The sequence below is a fragment of the Ursus maritimus genome (genome assembly GCF_017311325.1).
Source record: "Ursus maritimus isolate PB19 chromosome X unlocalized genomic scaffold, ASM1731132v1 scaffold_X1, whole genome shotgun sequence".
NCBI classification, from domain to species: domain Eukaryota; kingdom Metazoa; phylum Chordata; class Mammalia; order Carnivora; family Ursidae; genus Ursus; species Ursus maritimus.
Window position 1 is genome coordinate 72,298,012 of NW_024423319.1, and position 23,564 is coordinate 72,321,575.

Sequence of the window (23,564 nt, forward strand, 5' to 3'; positions counted from 1 at the left end):
GGGGGGGGGGCGACTTTGAATTTGGATAGAAAAAATTACTTGTTATTTTCACTGACCTCAAACTGAAAAAATGAATGTAGGCAACAAACCAAAGAACCTTTAGCAGCACCAGTGAATTTGTCAGTAACAGACATCACAAGTTTACGTCTCACATGCCCGTTGTTGCAGACATCTTGAAATTTCATTTATGCTCATGACTACCTCAAAATTCCAGTAGTTATTGGAACCACCATTAGGTCTGATTATTTAATGCATAAGCCAAGAAGCCCATGTTACTCTATCACATTTTTTATAATGTTGTGAGAATTGCGTTGTAATATGATGCATTTCCTTTGTAAGTCTGTATATTTTACTTGGGGTATTTAAGATATTATTCGGAGAAGAGGTCTCTGGGCTTCACCAGACTGCCAACAGGGTCTATGACCCCCAAAAGATGATGATTCATTGAGCCTTATTGAAATCAAATCATGCTGAGCTTAGTCTATCAATGGCCTGCCTCTAGCTGTGTTAAGAAAAAAAAGCGATATTTCTGTAAACTTGCTTCTAGTCTTTCATATTTTCTTTTTGTTTCCCTTTGTGTTTATTTTAACTTCCTCAAACAGACTGCTTTGACAAGTTCCAGCCCTCAGTTAGGAAATTGAGGGGCGCAGGAATATCCTAAAAGACTTGGCATCGTGGTGATCAGGTCTGGATCCCAGAAAGAGTGGGCAAAGATGGGGATTAGAGAGCAGGGAAAAGAGGTCAAGAGAGGGAGAACTGTGTAAACTGATCCCTTTAGGGGTGGGGTCTGTCCCAGCCCAGAGAGCCTTTGTGTGGTATTCAAACACAAGTGCCCAGACTGTTCTGACTCTTCTGGGAGCTCTCTTTAATAACACGTTTTCATTTTTTGACCACAAAATTATTTGTTTTAAAGTATTTTTTTCTCTCTTCCTCTCCCCATCTCAAAGGACACTGTCTCTAGACAGGGATGAGGATAGAAGGCATATCCGACCCTGAATACGTAAGAGCCCAGAGGTGAAGGTTAACCACCTAATAATGCCCACACCCCATCTTACTAGCTTCCAGTCGTACTGGAGGAGCTTGAGGTATGGAGTGGGGATGTTAGGGACCAATGACGGCACCTACGTGTCTTCAGTGAAAACACTAAAAACAGATGTGAATGTTTTGTTTCTCCTGTAGTTTTGAAAGTTTTTTAAAGTTGTGGGAAAATACACATAACATCCAATCAACCGTTTTAACTATTTTTAAGTGTACATTTTAGCAGCATTAAATACATTCAGTGTTGTGCAACCATCACCAACCACCATCCACCTCCAGAACTCTTTTCATCTTGTAAAACTGAAACTCTGTACCCATTAAACAAGAACTCACCATTTCCCCTCCTCCCAGCCCCCGGCAACCACCATTCTACTTTCCATCTCTGTGAATTTGACTCCTCTGGGTACTTCATATAAGTGGAATTATGCACCATTTGTCCTTTTGCGACTGACTTATTTCACTTGCCGTGTATTCGAGTTCCACCTGTGTTGTATCATGTGATCGGATTTCCTACCTTGTTAAGGCTGAATAATATTCCGTTGTGTGAATATTGTAAATAATGCTTCTATAAACATGGGTGTTCAAATATATCTTTGAGATCTTGTTTTAAATTCTTTTGGATATATTCCCAGAAGTGGAATTGCTGGATCATATGGAAATTCCATTTAACATTTTTTTGAGGAACTGCAATACTGTTTTCCATAGCAGGTGCACAATTTTACATTCCCACCAACAGTATACAAGGGATCCAGTTTCTCCACATTCTCTCCAACACTTCTTTATTTTCTGTTTTTTTTGTTTTGTTTTGTTTTTTGTTTTTAAACAGGAACCATCTTAATGAATGTGATGATATCTCATGGTGATTCTGATTTGCTTTTCCCTAATGATTAGTGGTGTCGAGCAGCTTTTCGTATGCTTGTTTGCTTGTTGGCCATTTGTCTCAACTTCTTTTAAATTGATTACCATTCCGTTTGTCTTCCTCTACTAATTTAAATGTTATATATCCAGTTTCTATTATTTTAGTGATTATACTAGAATTTACAACATGAATCCTGGGTCTTGGAGGTTACTGAGGTAGCTGTAGCACCTAACAGTGTGAAATGCCCACAGAGGTGCCTAAAATATTCACATCTGTTCAGTAGTTACAGAGCAAATACTAATCACAAGACAGTGACTGTCCTTGTCAAGACTGCGATGAGTCAAGTACCAACTCCTTATTATCTAGGAACAAAGATAAAGCAATCATTTCCACTATTATACACAGTTTATGCATCATGCTGGACACATACACAAGTCACTACTATGTAAGACAGACTGTAGTAAGTGAAAGAAAGAGTAACAGTGAAGTGATATTACGATTTTGGGGAAGAAGTATTACAACAAGTTGAGGGGATGGGGGAAGGCAGAAAAGAGAAACCGTGAAACATGGTGAACAGGACGTGGATTCTGGAATTTGTCAAACTTGGAAGACAATTAGCTGTGTGACTTCCAACAAGTATTGTGACCCCTCTAAGCCTCAGTATTCCCATCCTCTCAGCTTGGTCTACAGTAAATGCTCCATATAGAAAAGTGTCCCTACCTTCCTTCTTTCCCTCCCTCTTTTCCTTCTCTCCCTCCCTTCCTAATTTCCTTCTTTCTCCTCTTTCTCACCCACTTTCCTTCATTCCTCTGTCTTGCTCAGAGCCTCCCTCAGTACCTCTCCTTCCCAAACGATGCTCAGAATCATGGCTGATTACTGAACATCACTGAAAGTAATGGGAGACAAAAAAAGGGGGAAAGAGGAGGGGAAAAAGGCAAAGGGACAAGAAGGAGGGAAAAAGTGAGAAGAGAGGAATAAAAAGACAGTTTGGGGGAGATGTGAAACACAAACATTCATGAGCCTTAGAATTAGGCAATGGCCCCGACAGCCCCCTGAGGGCCAGCTTCCATTAGAGGATGGCTTTCCATCAGTCTCTTCTTTTCTGGGCTTGTATCACTATCTACCTAAACTGTTGCAATATCCTCTTTCCTGGCCCTCTACCTTCTACTCTCCACCCTCTCCAATCTATTCCACTGCTTGCTCCCAGTAGAATCTTTTGAAAACGTCTTTGATTACAGCCCTCTTCTGCTCAAAAATAGTCAGTGTTTTCCCACTACCTACTCAGTGAAGTACAAATGTGTAAGCCTGGGCATTCAAGGCCCTCCTCCTCTCTCTGGCTCTAACCTTTTACCAACTCATCACTCTACTCTTCCCCTATATGAAGATTGTGTTCCAGGCAGTCTATTCACAGAACAAACGTAAAGGGTACTCTCCCACTCCCTCACCTCTGCTCTGACTAGTCCCTCCACTAGAAAGATGCTTTGATCATTCTTGCTGGACTAATCGTGGACAATCCATCCTTTGAGATATTGCTCAAGTCATGTCTTCTCTGCAACATTTCCTAGACAACCCAACACTACATCACCTCTGAAAGTCCAAAGCAATTTGTAAAAATAGGTTAGGTAGCAACCCTTATATCCTTTACCCCCTCTACCCAATGAGCCGCATGAGAACAGGAGCCAGGTCTTGTCATGGTTTTACTTCTCACAAGACCAGGCTTGACACTAAATTGATGATTCTTCTAGATTTCTTCTTCCTCAGTAGAGCTCTTAAGTCCATCTCTTGTTCTTTTTCCTCTTTCCTGGTCATCTTTTTTTTTTTTTTTTTTTTNTTAGGTGGAGGTAGGCCTCCCTTCTTTCTCTGATTTCTGATACTACATGAAATAGAACAGAGTCTTAGGAGTCAGACAGGCCAGGTCTGCAATTTGCTTGCTATGTGACCTTGTGCAAGTAAGTCACTATTATTTTTTATGTGACCTTCACAAGTAAGTCATTCACTCTCCCCCACTGTAGAAACAGAACATAGTATATGCTTCTAAAGGCCATTCTGAAGACCAAAGAGGCAAAAAAAATCCTCAATAGATGTTCATTTTCTTCCTTTCTGTTATAGAAATTGACATTACTTGGAACCCAACCACTAGACCTCAGAAGACACTGCCAACCTTGCCATTTGATCAACAGAGAAATGACAACCACTTTTGAGACAGGCACCCTAGGTGCTGACTTCATTGCACCTTCAGGAAGAATAACAAGTTACTAGATCCTAGAAAATTCGGCACGTAGAGACTTTGATACATTCCCAGCATTCGCACAGGCTCCTTCAAGGCACCATTCATTCCTCCCCGCCATCTGATCAACTGTCCAGCTCTGAAAATTCTCCCTCCATAGTATCTTTTAAACTGGTTTGAGAAATAGTAACCTACTTCAAGTTCCCATTGCCTCTTATCTAAATTTCTGCAACTCTTAGCTGATTCCCTGCCTACAGTTTCTCTTGCTACCATGGTTATCCCAAATTATCTTCCTGATACATAGATATGATCATGCTGCTTCTCTGCTTAATAATCATCTTCCCTCTAGCATCAGGCCTAATCTCCCCAGCTTCCTTCCCAGCTCCGTCTCCTATTCCATGGCTTCCCATGCTCCCTGTACTTTTGCAGGTTATGGTGTTATGGGCCTTGGACTCTTCCACCTACAGGTCTTTGTTTGAGTTCTTCCTCATGCATGGAAGGCTCTTCCTCCACTAATCTTCCTCCACTAATGTCAAAATCCTACTCTTCCTTCAAAATTCAACTTAATTCTTACCCTCTACAAAAAGCCTTTCTAGGTTCCCCAGTAGTAAGGAATGGTCTTCTGCTTGGATTCCCATAGAATAACATTTGAGGAGCACCTGGGTGGCTCAGTCAGTTAGTGTCTGCCTCCAGCTCAGGTCATGATCCCAGGGTCCTGGGATCGAGTCCCACATGGGGCTCTCTGTTCCGCAGGGAGTCGGCTTCTCCCTCTGCTCCTTCCCCACTTGTTCTCTCAATCTCTTTCATTCTCATTCTCTCTCTCAAATAAATACATAAAAGCTTTTCAAAAAAATGACATTTGAACCCTGACTTATATAGTTTTCACCCTCTTGAATGTATCCATTATTTATGGTATCAATCTTCCCCATTAGAATGTGAGTTCCTGGAAGGCAAAACCTTTCTTTTCTACCTGTATTAATATGGGTTAACATACACAAAGTGCCTAAAATAGCTCTTGTCACAGCAAAGACTCAACAATTGCTACCTACTTTTTTCCTAAAGGTTGGAGCTTTTTTTCCCCAAAGCTTGACCACTCTGAACCTCACTTTTCTCATATGTAAAATGAGGATAATAAAATTACCTACCTGGGGTGCCTGGGTGGCTCAGTCAGTTAAGTCTCCAACTCTTGGTTTTGGCTCAGGTCATGATCCCAGGAATCCTGGGATCGAACCCCTTGTTGGGCTCCACATTCAGTGTGGAGTGTGCTTGGGATTCTCTCCCTCCTTTTTTCCCTCCCCCTCTGTCCCTCCCACCTTTCTAAAATAAATAAATGAATAAAGTCTTTTTAAAGAGGGCACGTGTTGTGATGAGCACTGGGTATTATAGACAACTATAGAATCGTTGAACACTACATCAAAATCTAATGATGTACTATATGCTGGCTAAGTGAACATAATTAAAAAATAAATAAAAACCTGGGAAGGTTACAAAAAAAAAGAAAAGAGAAAGGACCCAAAGAAATAAAATCAAAAAAATAATAATAATAAAAATCAAAAAAGAAGAAAGATCACAAATCAATAACCTAACCTTCTGGGATGCCTGGGTGACTCGGTCAGTTAAGCATCTGACTTTGGCTCAGGTCATGATCTTATGGTCCTGGGATGGAGCCCTGCATCAGGCTCCTCTCTCAGCTGAGAATCTACTTCTCTGCCTCTCTCTCTCTCTCTCTCTCTGCCCCTTCCCCCCACACTCTGTCCCTCTCAAATAAATAAATACATCTTTAATAAATAAATACATAAATACGTGCATACATACATACATAAAATTATCTACCTGTTAGGGTTATGAGAGAATTAAATGAGATAATGTACATTAAGTGCTGAACCGAGTGCTTATTAATAATAAATGCTTAATAATAAATGGTGTCAATGACCATATGTACATTATTTTCATCATTTCCTTATTTATTCTCTTCACCTTCTTCCTTGCAGTCCCCAACCTTGTCCCCATGGCTTCTAGTACAGAGATTTCACATGAAGTGTGCTCCAAGTTTGTTGGATTATTAAATTACCATTTACTCTCACAAGTTCTTATATTTATGGTTAATGTAGATCTAATAAGTAATCACAAAGTCACAGGAATTCATCTGTGACAAACTAACCACATTCTTGGCTTTCTAAAGGTTTGGATCCAGCCAATTAGGACACTGGGCTTTTCCTTTCACTGGAAATAACTGCTTGCCTATAGCCTTACACACACATATATACCTTGGAACCCCAGAAGTCCTTTCCTTGTTTGGAATAAGAGCATTATTGGTTTCTGTCCCTGTTAGCTTTCATCTGCTGCTCTGTGAACTTTGAAATAAGACTTCTCCATGTGCTACAATTTAATGTAACAAAAATTTATCATGAGTCATCTCCCTGTGCTTGGCACTGTGCTAAAGGCTGTTTTCAAGAAGCTCACTGTCTAACAGGGAGAGGGACAGACATATGAGGTACTAACTACACAAACAGCAAAATGAAACAGGACCAAAAAGAAGCATAAGTAATGTACTGTGGGGGTGTGGAAGAGGCAACCCTTAATTCTGAGCAGAGAAACGCCAAAAATATCATTTAAGGGGGTATCATTTCAGCTAATCCTTGAAGGCTGAGCTTATGACTTAACATTTTTTCCCAAATTGACTCATTGTTGTTACCTAAATTAATGTATTTTATTTTTTAAAAGATTTATTTATTTATTTATTTGGGAGAGAGAGTGAGAGCATAAGCAGGAGGGTCAGAGGGAGAGGGAGAAAGAAACTCAAGCAGACTCCCAATGCAGGGCTCAATCCCAGGACCCTGAGATCAGGACCTGAGCCAAAACCAAGAGCTGGACGCTTAACTGACTGAGTCACCTAGATGCCCCTAAATTAATGTATTTTAACAGAAATTTTATATCACTACCGTAAGTTCACTTTTATTCACTGTACATTAAAATAATTTTCCATCCATATACCACCTCAGACCATCTAGCATACCTACAGTGGTATGGGAACAATGCTTTGAGAAATACTGGGCTAGAGCATAAGCGGTGTCAGCGCAGTTAGTGAGAGATGAGGCTCGGAAGGTGTGTGGGGATAGTCCATGGAGGGCCAAACACATCTAATATGTTTAGACTTTTTTCTGCCAGCAGTGGGAAAATATTGAAGGTTTCTTTCTCTTTTTTTTAAAGATTTTATTTATTTATTTGACAGAGAGAGAGAGAGAGACAGCCAGCAAGAGAGGGAACACAGCAGGGCGAGTGGGAAAGGAAGAAGCAGGCTCCCAGCAGAGGAGCCTGATATGGGGCTCGATCCCAGCACACCGGGATCATGCCCTGGGCCAAAGGCAGACGCTTAACAACTGAGCCACCCAGGCGCCTCAATATTGAAAGTTTCTGAGGCAAGCAACATTATGACTGTGTTTTGAAAAAAAAATCTGGCAGTAGCATGGGAAATGGACCAGAAGGGAAGGCACCAGCAGGCAAAAAGAGCAGACTAAAGACTGCAGTCCAGACCAGAGGAGATCGAGCCTTCAACCATAGCAGTAGCAATGGAGATGGAAGCAGGGGAATGAATGGGAGAGAGAATTTTTGGAAAGGGAAAGAAGTCAAAGAGAGCTCCAAAATATTTCAACTGTGACATTTATTTTGAGGCCTAAAAGATGAATAGGAACCAACCAGGAAAGAGCTGAGGAAGGATTCTTCCAGGTGAAAGGGACAGCATGCACTGAAGCCCAGAGGCTAGAGAGAAGAGTGAGTTGGAGGAACAGACAGAACAGTATGGTGGAATGCAGAAAACAAGGAGGTGGCCAAGGGCTCCACCACAGAGTGCCTTCGAAACCAAGATTACAAGACCTAAGAGCCTTCTCCTTAAGACACACCAGAAGCCATGTTCGATGTTGAATTAGTAAATTACCATTTACTAGCACACATTCTTATATTTACAGTCAGTTTAGAACCAATAAGTAATTTCAAAGCCACAGAAACGCCTCTTTGACAAGCCAGTCATGTTCTTGGTTGTATGCTGTACAGCGACAGAGTCAGACTTGCATTAACATGCTAGCCGCATCAAGGCTGAAATGGAAGCAGGGAGCCTATGTAGAAGACATTGGGAGCCATCTAGGAGAGAGATAATGGTGGCTGAGACTGGGTGGTAGCATGAAAGTGGGGAATAGAATCGTTTGAAAGGTGTTTGGAGGACAGAACTGCCAGGAATTGGTAACTGACTAAAGGGAAAAATAATTAGAGCTTAGAGGTTAAAGGGTGCAGTCTCTGGAGTAAAACAGTCTGGGTTCTCAACCCTGGCTCACCCGCAAGCTAGCTTTGTGGTCTCAGGTCGTTATTTAATCTCTCAAAACCTAGGCTCCTCATATACAAAATGAGATTAGTTGCTGTGTTAATGGAGTCTTTATGAAGATTAAAATATACATGTAAATCGCTTAGTTTTACATGATGAGTGTACAGTAAATACTAGCTATTACTGTATGGGGAAAGTGAGCAGGTAAGATGAATCAAAGATATTTTGAAGAAAGGACCCACTCAGATTCATATCGGTACCATCTTTAACTTAAGCAAGTAATCAATAGTAATTTGAGGCTGTGCAAGTTTAAATTTATCTTTTTAAGTCAGGACCAGGGTTAAAAGGGTCAATTTACCAAGAAGATATAACTATCCAAATGGAGATGCACCCACAACAGAACTTCAATATATATGAAGCCAAAGCTGGCAGAACTGAAAAGAAAAATAGACAAACTAACACTGATATTTGGAAACTTCCTCAAAAACCACAAACAACCAAAACTCACACAAGATGAAATAGATAACCCATAAGTATTAATTAAATGAAATTTTTAATTTTGGAGAATAAGAAACCTTCCAAAACAGAAAACTGCCAGCCCAGATGGTTTCAACAGCAAATTCTACCAAACATTTTAAAGAAGATATATCACAAATTCTACACAATCTTTCCCAGAAAATGAAAGAGGAAGGAACACTTGCCAACTCATTTATGAGGCCAGACTCTGATACCAAAACTAGACAAAGATGATACAAGAAAGATGACTATAGACCAATATTCCTCATAAATATAAAAGCAAAAAACCTCAATAAAATACTAGCAAATTGAATCCAGTAATACAAAGCATAATATACCACAGCCAAGTGGGCTTTATCCCAGGAATGCAAGTGAAAATATTTGAAAATCAATGTAAACTACCATATTAACAAAGGAAGAGAAAACACATGATCATATCAACTGATGTAGACAAAGCATTTGATAAACTTCCATTTCAATCATGATAAAACCACTCAGCAAAATAGGAATAGAAGGAAATTTCCTCAACCTGATAAAGAGCATCTATAAAAAAACCCCTGTAGCTAACATTATATTTAATGTAAGACTGAAAGCTTTCTCCCTAAGATTGGCAGCAAAGCAAGGATGTCCACTCTCACCATTTGTATTCAACATCATACTAAAATTTGTAGCAAATGCAATAAGACAAGAAGAAGAAGAAGAAGAAGAAGAAGAAGAAGAAGAAGAAGAAGAAGAAATAAAAGCATACAAACTGAAAAATAAGAAAAAAAACTGCCCTAATTTACGGATGCTATGATTGTCTGTAGAAAATCCCAAGGAATCTATTTTAAAAACACACACACACACGAAAACTCCAACAACTAGCAAAGGAGGTTAGCCAAGTTACAGGATACAAGATCACACATAAAAATCAACCACATTTCTATATACTGGCATTAAACAATTGAAAATAGAAATTTAAGGGGCGCCTCGGTGGCTCAGTTCGTTTGGTGTCTGACTCTTGATTTCAGCTCAGGTCATGATCTCAGGGTCGTGAGATTGAGCCCTGTGTTGGGCTCTCGGCTGAGCATGGAGTCTGCTTGAGATTCTCCCTCTCTCTGCTCCTACCCCCACTCACACTCTAAATAAAAAATAAATAAATAAATAAAATCTTAAAAATAAAAAAATAGAAACATTTTACACAAAATACGCCAGTTTTGGCTTCCACATTGTTGTGCAAGCACACATCAAAATATGATATCATTTTGCTCAACCTGTAGCATGTGACCACAGCAGTGGCCAGGCCAATGCATTTGGCTCACCATCATGGGGATGGAACATGGTGCCTGTGTCTATTAATCAAGCTTTGATTAACCACTCACCCCACAGTGGTTTCCTTAATGTAGGATTACAGTCGATATTGCTAATGCGTGGAGATTAGTACAGGCCTATGTTTCAGTGTTCATAAATATTTATCAATAGACTCACAGTTTAAATATCTTTAAATATTTTTAATAATTTTCTTTTTTTAAGATTATTTATGTATTTATTTGAGAGAGAGAGAGCACGAGCATGCATGAACAGGGGAGAGGAGCAGAGGGAGAGGGAGAAGCAGACTCCCCACTGAGCAGGGAGCCTGATTTGGAGCTCGATCCCAGGACCTCGAGATCATGACCTGAACCAAAGGCAGGCACTTCACCGACTGAGCCACCCAGGTGCCCCTATTTTTAATAATTTTCAATCATCGAGAACTTCAGACAACATGTGCTATTCTATTCTGGAATGCCCCCTTGAGAACCTGCAGCCACAGCTGGCAGATCTCAATGGTACTGTGGGCCACTCCTGTATCAGAGGTTGGCCATAGACATTTCAGGGCTGTCCTTACTGAGCTGTCACAATCAGGCCACATTCCAGAGCTCCCCACTCTGCACATCAATCAGGTGTCATGGTAGTAAGTCTCTTGACTCAACGTTCTCCACTAGTAGACTTTAGAGACCTACTTACCTGTAGTGTTCAGCAGAGCTAAAACCCCCATTTTAGAAATGGGAAGTCAGATGACCTATGAGATGCAATTAATTCCCAGGACAACTGTGGTGCTCCAAAAACTCAGGGTTAGGCAGGATGGATATATTCTTTTTCAAAAAAAGGTAACAAAGACAGTGATTGTCATGGCAGAAAGTACACCTGTATGCTTCCCAAGTCGAGCACCAGTTGCTCCAGGCCCCATCCCTGGGCTGTGCTCTCCTGCAGTACTCTAAAAAATATTCCCCACAGTGCACTGAACAGCTGAAGTACTTAGCATATATTTGTTCTTAACAGAAAAAAATCTTTAAAAATTTTATTATTTTATATTATTTTATATATAATATACATTATATATTATATTTATAATTATTAAATATTATTTAATTAATTTTATTATTATGTTAGTCACTATACAGTACATCCCTAGTTTTTGATGTAAAGTTCCATGATTCATTAGTTGCGTATAACACCCAGTGCTCCATGCAATACATGCCCTCCTTAGTACCCATCACCAGCCTATCTCATTCCCCCACCCCCTCCCCTCTGAAGCCCTCAGTTTGTTTCCCAGAGTCCATAGTCTCTCATGGTTCATTCCCCCTTCTGTTTACCCCCCCTTCATTCTTTTCAGCTTTAAGAAGTCTCTTTAACATTTCTTGTAAGGCCAGTTTAGTAGTGATCAAATCCTTTAATTTTGCTTATGTAAAAACCTCTCTACCACTCCTTCAATTCTGAATGATGACCTTGCCAGGTAAAGTTTTCTTGGTTGGACGTTTCTTCCTTTCAGCACTTTGGTTTTTTTTATTTGCTTGTTTTCTTTTTTCACCAAAGAATAATTAAGGTTCAGTGTCACATTAGTTTCAGGTGTACAATATGATTTGACAATTCTATACGTTATTCATTGCTCATCAAGATAAATGTACTCTTGATCCTTTTTATCTATTTCATCCCTCCCCCCACTCATCTCCCCTCTGGGGACCACCAGTTTGTTCCTTGTATTTAAGAGTCTCTTTTTCATTGGTATCTTTTTTCTTTGTTGATTTGTTTTGTTTCTTAAATTCCACATATGAGTGAAGTCATATGGTATTTGTCTTTCTCTGACTGGCTTATTTCACTTAGCATGATACCTTCCAGGTCCAGCCATGTTACAAATGGCAAGATCATGTATATATATACATATACACATATACATATAACATCTTCTTTATCCATTCATCTATGGGTGGACCCTTGGGTTGCTTCTGTATCTCATTTATTATAAATAATGCTGCAGTAAACATAGAGGTGTTTATAACTTTTCCAATGAGTGTTTCTCATTTTCTTCCATAAATACCCAGTAGCGGAATTACTGGATCATATGGTAATTCTATTTTTAATTTTCTAAGGAACCTCCATACTGTGTTCCACAGTGCCTTCACCAATTTGCATTCCCACCAACAGTGCACAAAGGTTCCTTTTTCTCCATACCTTTGCCAACACTTGCTATTTCTTCTCTTTTGATTCTAGCCATTCTGACAGGTATAGGGTGGTATCTCATTGTGGTTTTTGATTTGCATTTCCCTGATGGTTAGTGATGTTGAGCATCTTTTCATGTGTCTGTTGGCCATCTGTATGTCTTCTTCGGAAAAATGTCTGTTCATGTCCTCTGCCCATTTTTTATTTGGATTATTTTTTGGCGTTGAGTTACGTAAGTTCTTTATATATCTTGGATATTAACTTCTTATCAGATATGTCATTTGCAAATCTCTCCTCTCATTCAGTAGGTTGTCTTTATGTTTTATTGATGGTTTCCTTTGCTGTGCAAAAGCTTTTTATTTTGATGTAGTCCCAATAGTTTATTTTTGCTTTTGTTTCCCTGGCCTCAGGAGATGTATCTAGAAAAATGTTGTTATGACTCATGTAAGAGATATTACTGCCTGTGTTCTCTTCTAGGACTTTGATGGTCATGTCTCACATTTAGGTCTTTAAACCAATTTGAGTTTATTTTTGTATATGATGTAGGAAAGTGGTCCAGTTCCATTCTTTTGCATGTAGCTGTCCAGTTTTTGCAGCACCGTTTGTTGATGAGACTCTTTCCCTCCTTGTATATTATTGCCTCCCATGTCATAGATTAACTGACCATATAAGCATGGATTTATTTCTGGGCCCTCTATCCTACTCCATTGATCTATGTGTCTATTTTTGTGCCAGTACCATACTGTTTTGATTACTACAGCTTTGTAGTATCTTGGAATCTGGGACTGTGATATCTCCAGCTTTATTTTCTTTTCAAGATTACTTTGGCTACTCTCTCTGTTTTTAATATTCTCTCTTTAACTTTTGACATTTTAATTATAATTTGTGTTGGTATAGATTTCTTTGGGTTCATCATATTTGGAACTCTTTGCTTCTTGGAGTTGTCTATTTCCCTCCCTAGGTTATGGAAGTCTTCAGCCATTATTTTCTCAAATAAGTTTTCTTCCCCTTTCTCTCTCTCTTCTCCTTTTGGGACATATATAATGCAAATGTTAGTCTGCTTGATATTGTTCCATAAACCCCTTAAGCTACCTTCACTTGTTTTCATTTTTTTCTTTTTGCTGCTTGGTGTTAGTTTTTCTGCCCTGTGACTGATCCTTTACTCTGCTTTACCTAGTCTGCTGTTGAACTCCTCTACTGTATTTTCCAGTTCAGTTATTGTATTCTTCAGCTCCATGACTTCTGTTTGGTACTTTATTACGTTTTCTATGTCATTGTTGAAGCTCTCACTGTGTTCATTCTTCTCAAGTTCAGTGAGCATCTTTACAGCCATTACTTGGAACTCTTTATCAGGTAGATTATCTCCATTTTTAAGGTTTTTCTTTTTCTTTTTCTTTTTTTTTTAAGATTTTATTTATTTATTTGACAGAGAGAGATAGCCAGTGAGAGAGAGAACACAAGCAGGTGGAGTGGGAGAGGAAGAAGCAGGCTCACAGCGGAGGAGCCTGATGTGGGGCTCGATCCCAGAACGCCAGGATCATGCCCTGAGCCAAAGGCAGATGCTTAATGACTGCGCCACCCAGGCGCCCCAGGTTTTTATTTTTCCTGACGTTTTGTCTTGTTCTTTCACTTAGAACATATTCATCTGATGTGCTGTATGGTGACTAATATAACAAAGTAAAAATTATTTAAAAAAAAAAAAGAACATATTCGTCTGTCTTCATTTTGCTTGACCCTCTATGATTGTTTCTATGTAACAGCTACCTCTCCCAGTCTTGAAAGAGTGGCCTTATATGGGAGATTAAACTTATCATTCAGCCTTTCTCTAGCTTTTGGTTGTCTCTGAGATCTTTGTAATTATTTAAGTAGCCTGATTTGTTCTTGATAGGTTCCAGTCATTGAGGGTAGGCCAACACTTGCCAGTGTTCTAAAGAGAGAGATCTCAGACAGTTTCGTTTCAGGTTAATTATAAGACAGATCCTCAGGCAACAGTTTTTAAGGTAGGCAAATGTAAACAGTGTTGTGAGTCTACAATATAAACCCTGCTGATACCTAGACAAGACGTTCTGGAGGTGTCCGCTGGGCAACAGTTGCAAAAATTGTGGCTTTGGACTTCAAGCTCCTGTCTGAGTGGTATCAGCCAGCTGTGGGGAGGATAAGGAAGGGCACTAACATGGTGTTTCCCTATCCATATTCCCTGGAGGGTTCCTCTGTAGCCCCCGGATGTGTGGCAAACCTGGAGCCTGCCCCTCAATCTGAAGCTTCAGGACAAGAAAACAAAACTTTTTCATATGAAGACTAGGGGTTTGTTTCAGTCTGCTGTTTGTGCAGTGCCCTGTGGGTGGCAGCCTGCCAAAGACTATCTCTCCAATTGATTTGGACTCGTGGGGCCCAGAAATGCATTTCCCCTGGCCAAGAGAGCCAGGTTGTCAAGGGGTGTCTTTTGTATGGGCTGCATGTGCTTGCTGGCCATGGCTTGGTGGGCCACAACTGTGGCACATGTGGGTGGGGCACTTGGCCAGCCCAGCTGCAGTGGGGTAGGCTGCACCTGCAGTGCATGGGAGGGGGTGTCAGTCCTACTGGAGCTAGCAGACTGGAGGTAGGGTGTGAAAAAGTCACCTGCTAGTACCAACAACAACAAAGCAGGAAAACTCAAAAATGACACCCACTGGTGCCTCCATCCTTGGAGAGCCTCCAAACAGATTTCTGTTTCTCCAGCAAATGCTTTAAGATTAATAAATTGGTCTCCACATATGGTCCAGGCACCTTTCAAACTATTGCTTTTGTGCTGAGTCCCAGGGCAAGTAGGTCTGTGTGCAAGCCCTTTTAAGAGTGAATTTTCCATTTCTTATAGCCCTATGGTTCTCCTTGAAGTAAACCCTATTGGTTTTCAAGACCAGACACTTTGGGATCTCATCTCTCTGGTGCAGTTCCCAACGGTTGGGAGGCCTGAAAGGAGGCACAAACCCTCACTCCTCAGGGACGAACTCCAGACTATAAGATCCCCTCCCAACTATGGGTCATTGTTCCTGAATGTGGGGGTTGCTTGTTAGACTGTGTCTCCACCTCTCCTACCTATCTCAATGTGGTTCTTTTGTCTTTTGTTGTGGAGGATCTTCTCAGCTAGCTTTCAGGTCCTTCCCAGAGGGAATTGTTCCTTGTGTAGCTGTAGAGTTGTTGTGTTCATGGGAGAAGGTGAGTTTAAGATCCTTCTATACCACATCTCGAACCCTCCAATGGCCAATTGAATCTTTGAGAAGGATGCAAAAGTAATTCAATGGAGGAACAACTGGATATCCATATGTACTATATGAACCTTGATCAAAACCTCATTCTTACTAAAAAAAAATAACTCAAAATGGATTATGGACATAAATGTAAAACACAAACTGTAAAACCTTTAGTAAAAAACTTAGAAGAAAACCTTCATGACCTGAAGTGAGGTTAAAAAGTTCTTAGATTTTACATTGAAAGCACAATCTGTAAAGGGAAAAAAATTATAAATTTGACTTCATCAAAATTAAAAGCTTTTGCTCTAAGAAAGGCCCTGTTAAGAGAACAATATAAAAAATTAAACACAGACTGGGAGAAAATGTTTACAAATCACATATCCAACAAAGAACTTGTATCCAGAATGTATAAAGATCTCTTAAAACTCACCAGTAAAAACAAAACAAAACGAAAAAAACCCAACTGAAAAATGGACCAAAGTGAAATAAACATATCCTCACCAAAGAGGATATACAGAAGGCAGATAAGCACATGGAAAGCAGTTAAGCATCATTAGATATTTGGGAAATACAAATTAAAATTATGATGAGATGCCACACCACACATCTATTAGAATGGCTTGACCATCTTCAATACAAACTAAATTTAAAGGCTGCCTTATGTGAACATCTTCCTTGAACACAGATAAGATTTTGGAAGCATCTCCTGGTGTCAAGGCCATAATATCTAAGGGAGGGTCACATATACATGTGCACAAATGGTTGTTCTTCATCATTCTCACCTCAGATACCTTTGCTTTCTGTCACAGAACTCCTTGTTCCACAAGCTTTAGCTCTTCCATGTTTGGCCTCAGTTTCTCTTATCTCTTTAAGTCGCACTTATGTCACTGTAACACCAGTGACACTCAAACAGGCTGCGTTTGTTTTATGGTCACACCTGCAGTTCAAATAGATTCCACAAGGGGGATAGTGTTTATGGAAGTAGAGCTCTTGGTTAGACTACCATTAAGACTTGTGAATAACTGAAAGAGATCAGATATAAGGCACACTATCCATCTACGATTTTTAAATAGCATCACATATAAATAACACAAATGCTGCCTAAACACTAATCATTTAAGTTTATCTATTATTGAAAAGATAAAACATTTATTTATCTTTCAGTCAGTCTATAGATATTTGCTATACACCTGCATGCAAGGCACTGTTCTAAATACTGGGGATACAAACTAAATTTATTTGAAGTAAGGTATAAAAGAAATGATACACTTAGGGAGCGCCTGGGTGGCTCAGTCGTTGAGTGTCTGCCTTCGGCTCAGGGCATGATCCCAGGGTCCTGGGATCGAGCCCTACATCGGGCTCCCTGCTCCACTGGGAGCCTGCTTCTTCCTCTTCCACTCCCCCTGCTTGTGTTCCCTCTCCCACTGGCTGTCTCTCTCTCTCTCTGTCAAATAAATAAATAAATAAAATCTTTAAAAAAAAGAAATGATACACTTAGGCTACCTTCAATTAATAATGATTCTTGCTGAGTTTTCTTCTAAAGCTTACCTGGCAAATTACTCTCATCTTCTATGAGGGTCAGAGGTAGCAGGACATTTATCCATGGAAAGCTTCCTGTGAAATTCCTCCCACCGCTATTTCTTATTTAATTAGCATGCTTATAACAACCATCTCAGCCAGCTCTTGCAGAGAGCATTCAGCCTATCACTAAGGTTTCTTCTACTCCATAACATGACTTTTTAAAGAAAGGACCATTCCATCTTTTTCTTGTTATTTTCATCTGTGTCTAAAATGCAAGAGACAAACCCACTGCTAAGTAACTCTTGAGTTTTTTCCCTTCTCTGGAAATCTTATCCACTATGATGTGGTTACCTGGCCAAAGAAGTCATTCTCTTATCTGTGTCTTTTCTCTTTTGCAATATGTGTACTTAGCCTTTCTCATAAATGCAGATTTCAAAATGGAATTTAATTCCCACTGCTGAGAGATGTGTCATGTTTATATTTCAAAGCCTACTGTGGTCCTTTGCTAACAGAGACAATAATCCCCCTTCTGGATTTCTGAGACATTTTGAATGTGACAAAACTGAACATAATAGAACACTTTCTAAATATGTGTTTTCTTCTCAGCATCAAGCAGCCTGTACACTTCAGGCAGCCCCTCTCCTCTGGTATGTACTGACTTAGCAGTTTCACAAAGAAAGGAGGGTCAAGCTTTTAGAAAGGATTTCCTGAAGTCCCAGAATGAGAATGTCAACCACTGGTTCAAGGTGTTGTCTTGCCAAGCCACTTGCCAGGTAGTCCTGTCGTTTGACCCCAGCTGAGGGCTTCCTCTGAGAATGTCATGGTTATGCTGTTTCCTCAGTTAAGATTTCAACCATCAAAGGGACCCAGGTCCAGGGACTCAGAGGTTGGCCTGGACTACAGCAGAGCTGGGAGGGGTTGTGAGGGGAAAGGGGGAGAAGGGTCTCACACCAGCCTTGAACTGCTCCTTTAGTATAGAGCAGAGATGGGAGTTAGAATTATATTAAACTTGAAGGAAACCGAAGGAAACTGAACCTTTGTGTCCCCTCAGGAGCGATTCCCGTTTTTCTTATACCCTACTTTCTGGTGTTCACTAAATTCTGGATCTTGTCTGTGCTTGCCTTAGCCTGGCTTGCCTATGATTGGAATACCCACAGTCAAGGTAAGAAACAGGAAGAGTGGTGGTCCCTGTCTGGGCCGAGGAGGAACCACAGGGAAAGAGAAAGGGAGGGAGAGAGTGGGAGAGGCAGGGAGAGAAGGGGTGGGAAGAGGAAAGAAGGGGAAAGGGAAAGGAAAAGAGGTAAGTAGGTAGATGGTGGGAAAGATGGAAAGAAGCAAATAGGTGTAGAGGAAAGGAGAAGGAGAGAGGAGAGCAAAGCTCAACAAGGAACAGAGATCTCTCCCAGGTTTCCCAGGAAGGTGCCCCCAACCTTGGGATGTTTTCCTATCACCTTCCTGGCTGGCTACAGGGGATCGGGGCTTCCTATATCTTTTGGGGGGTTGGATTCAGAGACAATACCTACAGCTCAGTGCTCTAGAAATATGGAAGTGTGGAAAGGGGACCTCTTCTGTGACCTGAGGACTGTAAGAACCCTCCACCTCTGGGAGAGGTTTGAGGGACTGGCAGTATCTCACCTGCACTTCCCTTCCCTTCTGTACCCACAGGTGGTAGGCGTTCAGCTTGGGTACGAAATTGGACCCTCTGGAAGTATTTTCAAAATTATTTCCCAATAAAGGTAACTACCCTTCCTTTTGGTGCCCTTGGTTCTTGTTGCCCAGACTCTCCCTCCCCACTCAGCTCCATGTTTTCGAAGGCTTTAGTGACCAACAATGAAAGTCAAGGCCCAGAAGCATAATGCAGAGTAGGCATCCAAGATGGATGGGCAGGTGGGGAAATAAATGGATAACAGCCTTTCTTCACAGTGGCAAACCCAGGTCAGCTTCCCTGAGCATTATAACCCCTGGCAATCCTGTGACAATGATGACATTTCAATGAACAGGTATTTGGGGGTCCCCAAGGGAAACACAGGATACCTGCTGGTATCTGGGTCCACATGTCCTCTCTTCCTTCTTCTTATCCACCGTTCTGACTTAATCTCCCTCCAACAGCTGGTGAAGACTCATGACCTCTCTCCCAAACACAACTATATCATTGCCAATCACCCCCATGGCATTGTCTCTTATGGTGTGTTCATCAATTTTGCTACTGAGGCCACTGGCTTTGCTCGGATTTTCCCAGCCATCACTCCTTCCGTAGGGACCTTGGAATGGATCTTCTGGATCCCAATTGTGAGAGACTATGTGATGTCAATGGGTGAGTATAAGAAATCATTCCATTCTCTGACCTACCTCAGAGCTCTAACCCCAATAAGCCCTGACAGTCCACATCTCACATCCTGCTTGGAAGAGGACTTAGTAGAATATAAGTCCAGAACACACTGGGCCAGTAACAAGAGTATGTGGCCACGCATCAGGTTCTAAGATCTGGGAGGCAGGGCTAGTTAGTCAGTCGGATAACTTATAGGCATTTATAAGAGTTGCCAGGAATCCTTTCAGAGGAGGAATCAGAAGGCTGAGTTTAGGATCAAAGCCACAGTGGAAAGCATAAGGTTGGTGATGGCTAGTGGCTAGTCCTGATCACCCAGAGGGAGAGAACTCTGGACAGTTTCCAGAGCTGTAAGACTGGGGAGAGTGGACACTATTGATCTAAGAGGCAGTAGGCAGAGGAACTCAAGGTAGGCCCAACTGTAGTATAACAGACCCCCACCCCCAAGGCAAGCGGCTGACCCTAAGGACCAACCTCAGGATAGGGCTAACCCAGGATGTGGAGGTCAAAGACAGAAGAGTGGAAACAACAATAGTCAGGAAACAGAATTGTCTCCAGCATGAAGAACCCAGAGGAACCCCTTTCCCAAGTCTCAGGCATCAAGTTTGTTATGCCACTTGACTCTTTGGTTTCACAGGTGTGTGCCCAGTGAGTGGCTTGGCCTTGAAGTATTTGCTGACCCAGAAAGGCTCAGGCAATGCTGTGGTTATTGTGACAGGTGGAGCTGCTGAAGCCCTCTTGTGCCGGCCAGGAGCCTCTACCATCTACCTTAAAGAACGTAAAGGTTTTGTGAAGTTGGCACTGAAGACAGGGTGGGTCCCCAGGTTCTGGTGCCCTTTGTCAGGGTGCCATGGGTACTCTGTAACACCTCTCCAGAATGGTTCCCTCCTTTGGAAACCTGTTAGAAGGGGCTCTCTCTTCACTCTGATTGTTTCCCTCTGCTCCTTCACACTGTGTCTTAATTGTGTTTGGGGCTCCAGATACATTTGTAGGCACTTCTTTTACATGAAGTTGGAGAAAGAACAGTAGGAAAAGACCTTTACCTTCTGCCCATTAGCCTAGTAAGGTGGGGGTCTGGGGAAGTGGAGCTTTACTCTATATCAACCCACTAACAGAGAGGCCTGGAAAACCTACCCAGAGCAAGGAAGGCACTGAGCTTGGGGCTGTGGGGATTGCAAAAATAAAGAAGACATGGTTATTGCCCCCAAAGAGCATATAATCTGGTTTGAAAAGTAGAATGCATTCGTTCAGCAGTTATTGAACACCTTCTGTGTGTCAGGCATAGTACTAGGCTTTGAGGATATAAAAATAAATAAAACCTGGTCCTTGCCTTTAAGAAACCGACAGTCCCATGGGAACAACAGATATGTACACATATAACTACAAAATATCCAGAAGCCAACCACTTATCATCTCAAATATAACCTCCCATAGTTTAAACTAACATCATCTCTCCCCTGGATTATTACATTCTCCTAACTGCTCTACCTGCTTCTTTCTCTGCCTCCCCCGCATCCAAGAATCTATTCTCAACTGTAGCTAGGATGGTTCCATTAAACGTGAGATTATGTCACTACTCCAATGTTCCCATTTCACTCTGAGCAAAAGCCAAAGTCTTTAAGAGGACCTGCAAAACCCTAAATAATCTAGTCCTTAGCAACCCCTCATCACCCACTGCTCTCCCCTTTGCTCACTCTGTTAGAGCTACAGTGGTCTTCTTGCTGTCCCTCAAACAAGCCACATGCTCCTGCCTTAGGGTCTTTGCATGAGCTGTCCCCTCTGCCTGGAATGCTATTCCTCCAAATAACTGCTTGGCTCATTCCTTCACTTTCTCCAGGTATTTGCACAAATGTTTCTTCTCATTAAGTTCTATCCTGACCATCTTGCTCTATTTTTTCCTGTTGCATTTATCATCTTCTTATATATCACTGATTTTATTTATTATCTAGTTTTTTGTTTATTTGTCATTATTGTTTACTGTCTGTCTTCCCTCAAGAAAAACTGCGAGAGATTTTTTTTAATCCATTTTGTTCACTGTTGGGTCCCTGGGGCTTAATACAGTACTGACACATAGAAAGAGCTCAATAATAAGTATTTGTGGAATGAATGATGTGCTATAATAGAGGTATGTACAAAGTCCTATGGGAGCAACAACTGATGGAAAAACTTTCACTCTCAAAGTAGAAGTTTCATAAGTGAGTGACATCTGAATTGTGAGCTAAAATATTAGTAGGAGTTGCCAGTCAGACCAAAAGGGAGAAAGAACTCAGGGGACCTACAACATATCAAGCATAATGCGAGGCCCTAGAGATCCAAAGATGAATGACAAATTTCCCAACTTGGATCAGCTTGACAGACAACTAGGGAGTTAGACAGGTAAGGAGATAACTGTAATAATGAGTTAGAATAGTGTTAGTGTGGAGAAAGATAAGCTGAAGAGTAACTAATTCATACTGAGGAGACAGAATTGGAGGTAGTCAAAAATGTTTCTTAAAGAGATTGAAATTGTAGCTGAGTGTTGAAGGGCAAAATAGAATTAGCCATGTGAAGACAGAAGGAAGGGATTTCCGGCAGAGGGAGCAAAATGTACGAAGAAGCATAGACAAGAAACAACTTGGCACACTTAGTATGGCTAAGCAGATTGCAAGAAAGGGGTGGGGAAAGGGGAAGCTAGCACAAAAGCTAAAGCACAGAAGCCATGGTAAGCAGCATGATACAAAGTGAGGATCTCTGGAAGAGTTTTAAACAGAGGAATGACATGTCCAGATATGCAGTTTAGGAAGATCACTCTGGATGCTGCGTGCAATGAAAACAGTTAGATTGCCTAAGATTAGTTTCTTCTTATCAGAGGACAAGGTGTAGCAGCTCCCCCAAAAGGGTTCAGTTGGAAGGGTGGGCTATGGCAAGAATGAGACACAAAACTGTAGCTGTTGGAGTGCTTGAGTTCTTGTCTTATAATGAGGAGATTGGAAAGGTTTCATATCTTGGAGAGGATTTTGCTAGGGAGAGCTCCCTGGGAGAGTTAATACTTCTGCTCCTTTCTTTGCAGAGCATACCTTGTCCCTTCCTATTCATTTGGAGAGAACGAGGTTCACAATCAAGAGACCTTCCCTGAGGGCACATGGATAAGGTTCTTCCAAAAAACCTTCCAGGCCACATTCAAAAAAATCCTGGGACTAAATTTTTGTACTTTCCATGGCCGGGGCCTCACCCGAGAGTCCTGGGGCTTCCTTCCTTTCAATCGGCCCATTACCACTGTTGGTAAGCTTTCCAATACCTCTGGACCACCCTCGTTGTTGAGTCCCCCCACCCAGGTCATCCACCAAGTCCAGGGGGCCCAGCAAACAGCTGGGATGGGCAATGGGAATTCCAGTGGGTTTGGCTGAGGGCAGGGTGGGCAGGACAACTAAACAGATAAGAGTTGCAGCCATTTAAGAGCTGCCATGAGAGCATCTTTATTCACAAGCATTCCTTTGTCACTCTTCTGAGCTTGTTCTCATTCTCTTCAGCATGAGATTAGGTATTTGGAGAAGATGGGATGGGATGGAGCTAGAGCAGAGGGAAAAAACAAAGGAAGGGAAGGGGACACAGATACTGAGTTTCAGTATGTGGCTCCTTCTGAGGGATGGGTAATTTGAGTTGGGGAGGAGAGGCTCTGATGCTTGTCTCTTCTCCCTCCCCATAGTCGGGGAGCCCCTGCCAATCCCCAAGATTAACAGGCCAGACAAGAAGACAGTGGACAAGTACCATGCACTCTACATCGGTGCCCTGCGCAAGCTGTTTGACCAGCACAAAGTTCAGTATGGCCTTCTTGAGACCCAGGAGCTGACAATCATATAACAGGAACTAGATCTCTCCCATCACTAAACTCCTAGAGCATTGAGGAATCCAGGTAGGGCTACCCAGAAGGAAGAATCTGGGGAGAGAGGAGGATCTCAGGCGTGAGAGAGGAAGACATCCAAGCCAGAAAGCACTTAATGAATCTGGCTTGGTGGAAGGAACCAGAGGAGCGGAGGAAGAGTAGGAAACAACCCACTTTAAAGCAGAGTCTTGGGAATCCACAGATCTTCTTTGCC

The 23,564-nt window shown here is 41.5% G+C and overlaps 1 protein-coding gene across 1 annotated transcript in view; it reads left to right on the forward strand.

Annotated features, from left to right (window-relative positions):
- Positions 1–23,564, forward strand: part of DGAT2L6 (diacylglycerol O-acyltransferase 2 like 6) — a 24,640-nt gene extending 1,076 nt beyond the window's left edge. Inside the window, exons 2-7 of the mRNA XM_040630713.1 lie at positions 18,214–18,324; positions 18,828–18,898; positions 19,272–19,476; positions 20,126–20,300; positions 22,538–22,749; positions 23,174–23,564. Coding sequence (XP_040486647.1) covers positions 18,214–18,324; positions 18,828–18,898; positions 19,272–19,476; positions 20,126–20,300; positions 22,538–22,749; positions 23,174–23,328 — 929 coding nt within the window. The 3' untranslated portion in view covers positions 23,329–23,564. The remainder of the gene's footprint in view (positions 1–18,213; positions 18,325–18,827; positions 18,899–19,271; positions 19,477–20,125; positions 20,301–22,537; positions 22,750–23,173) is intronic.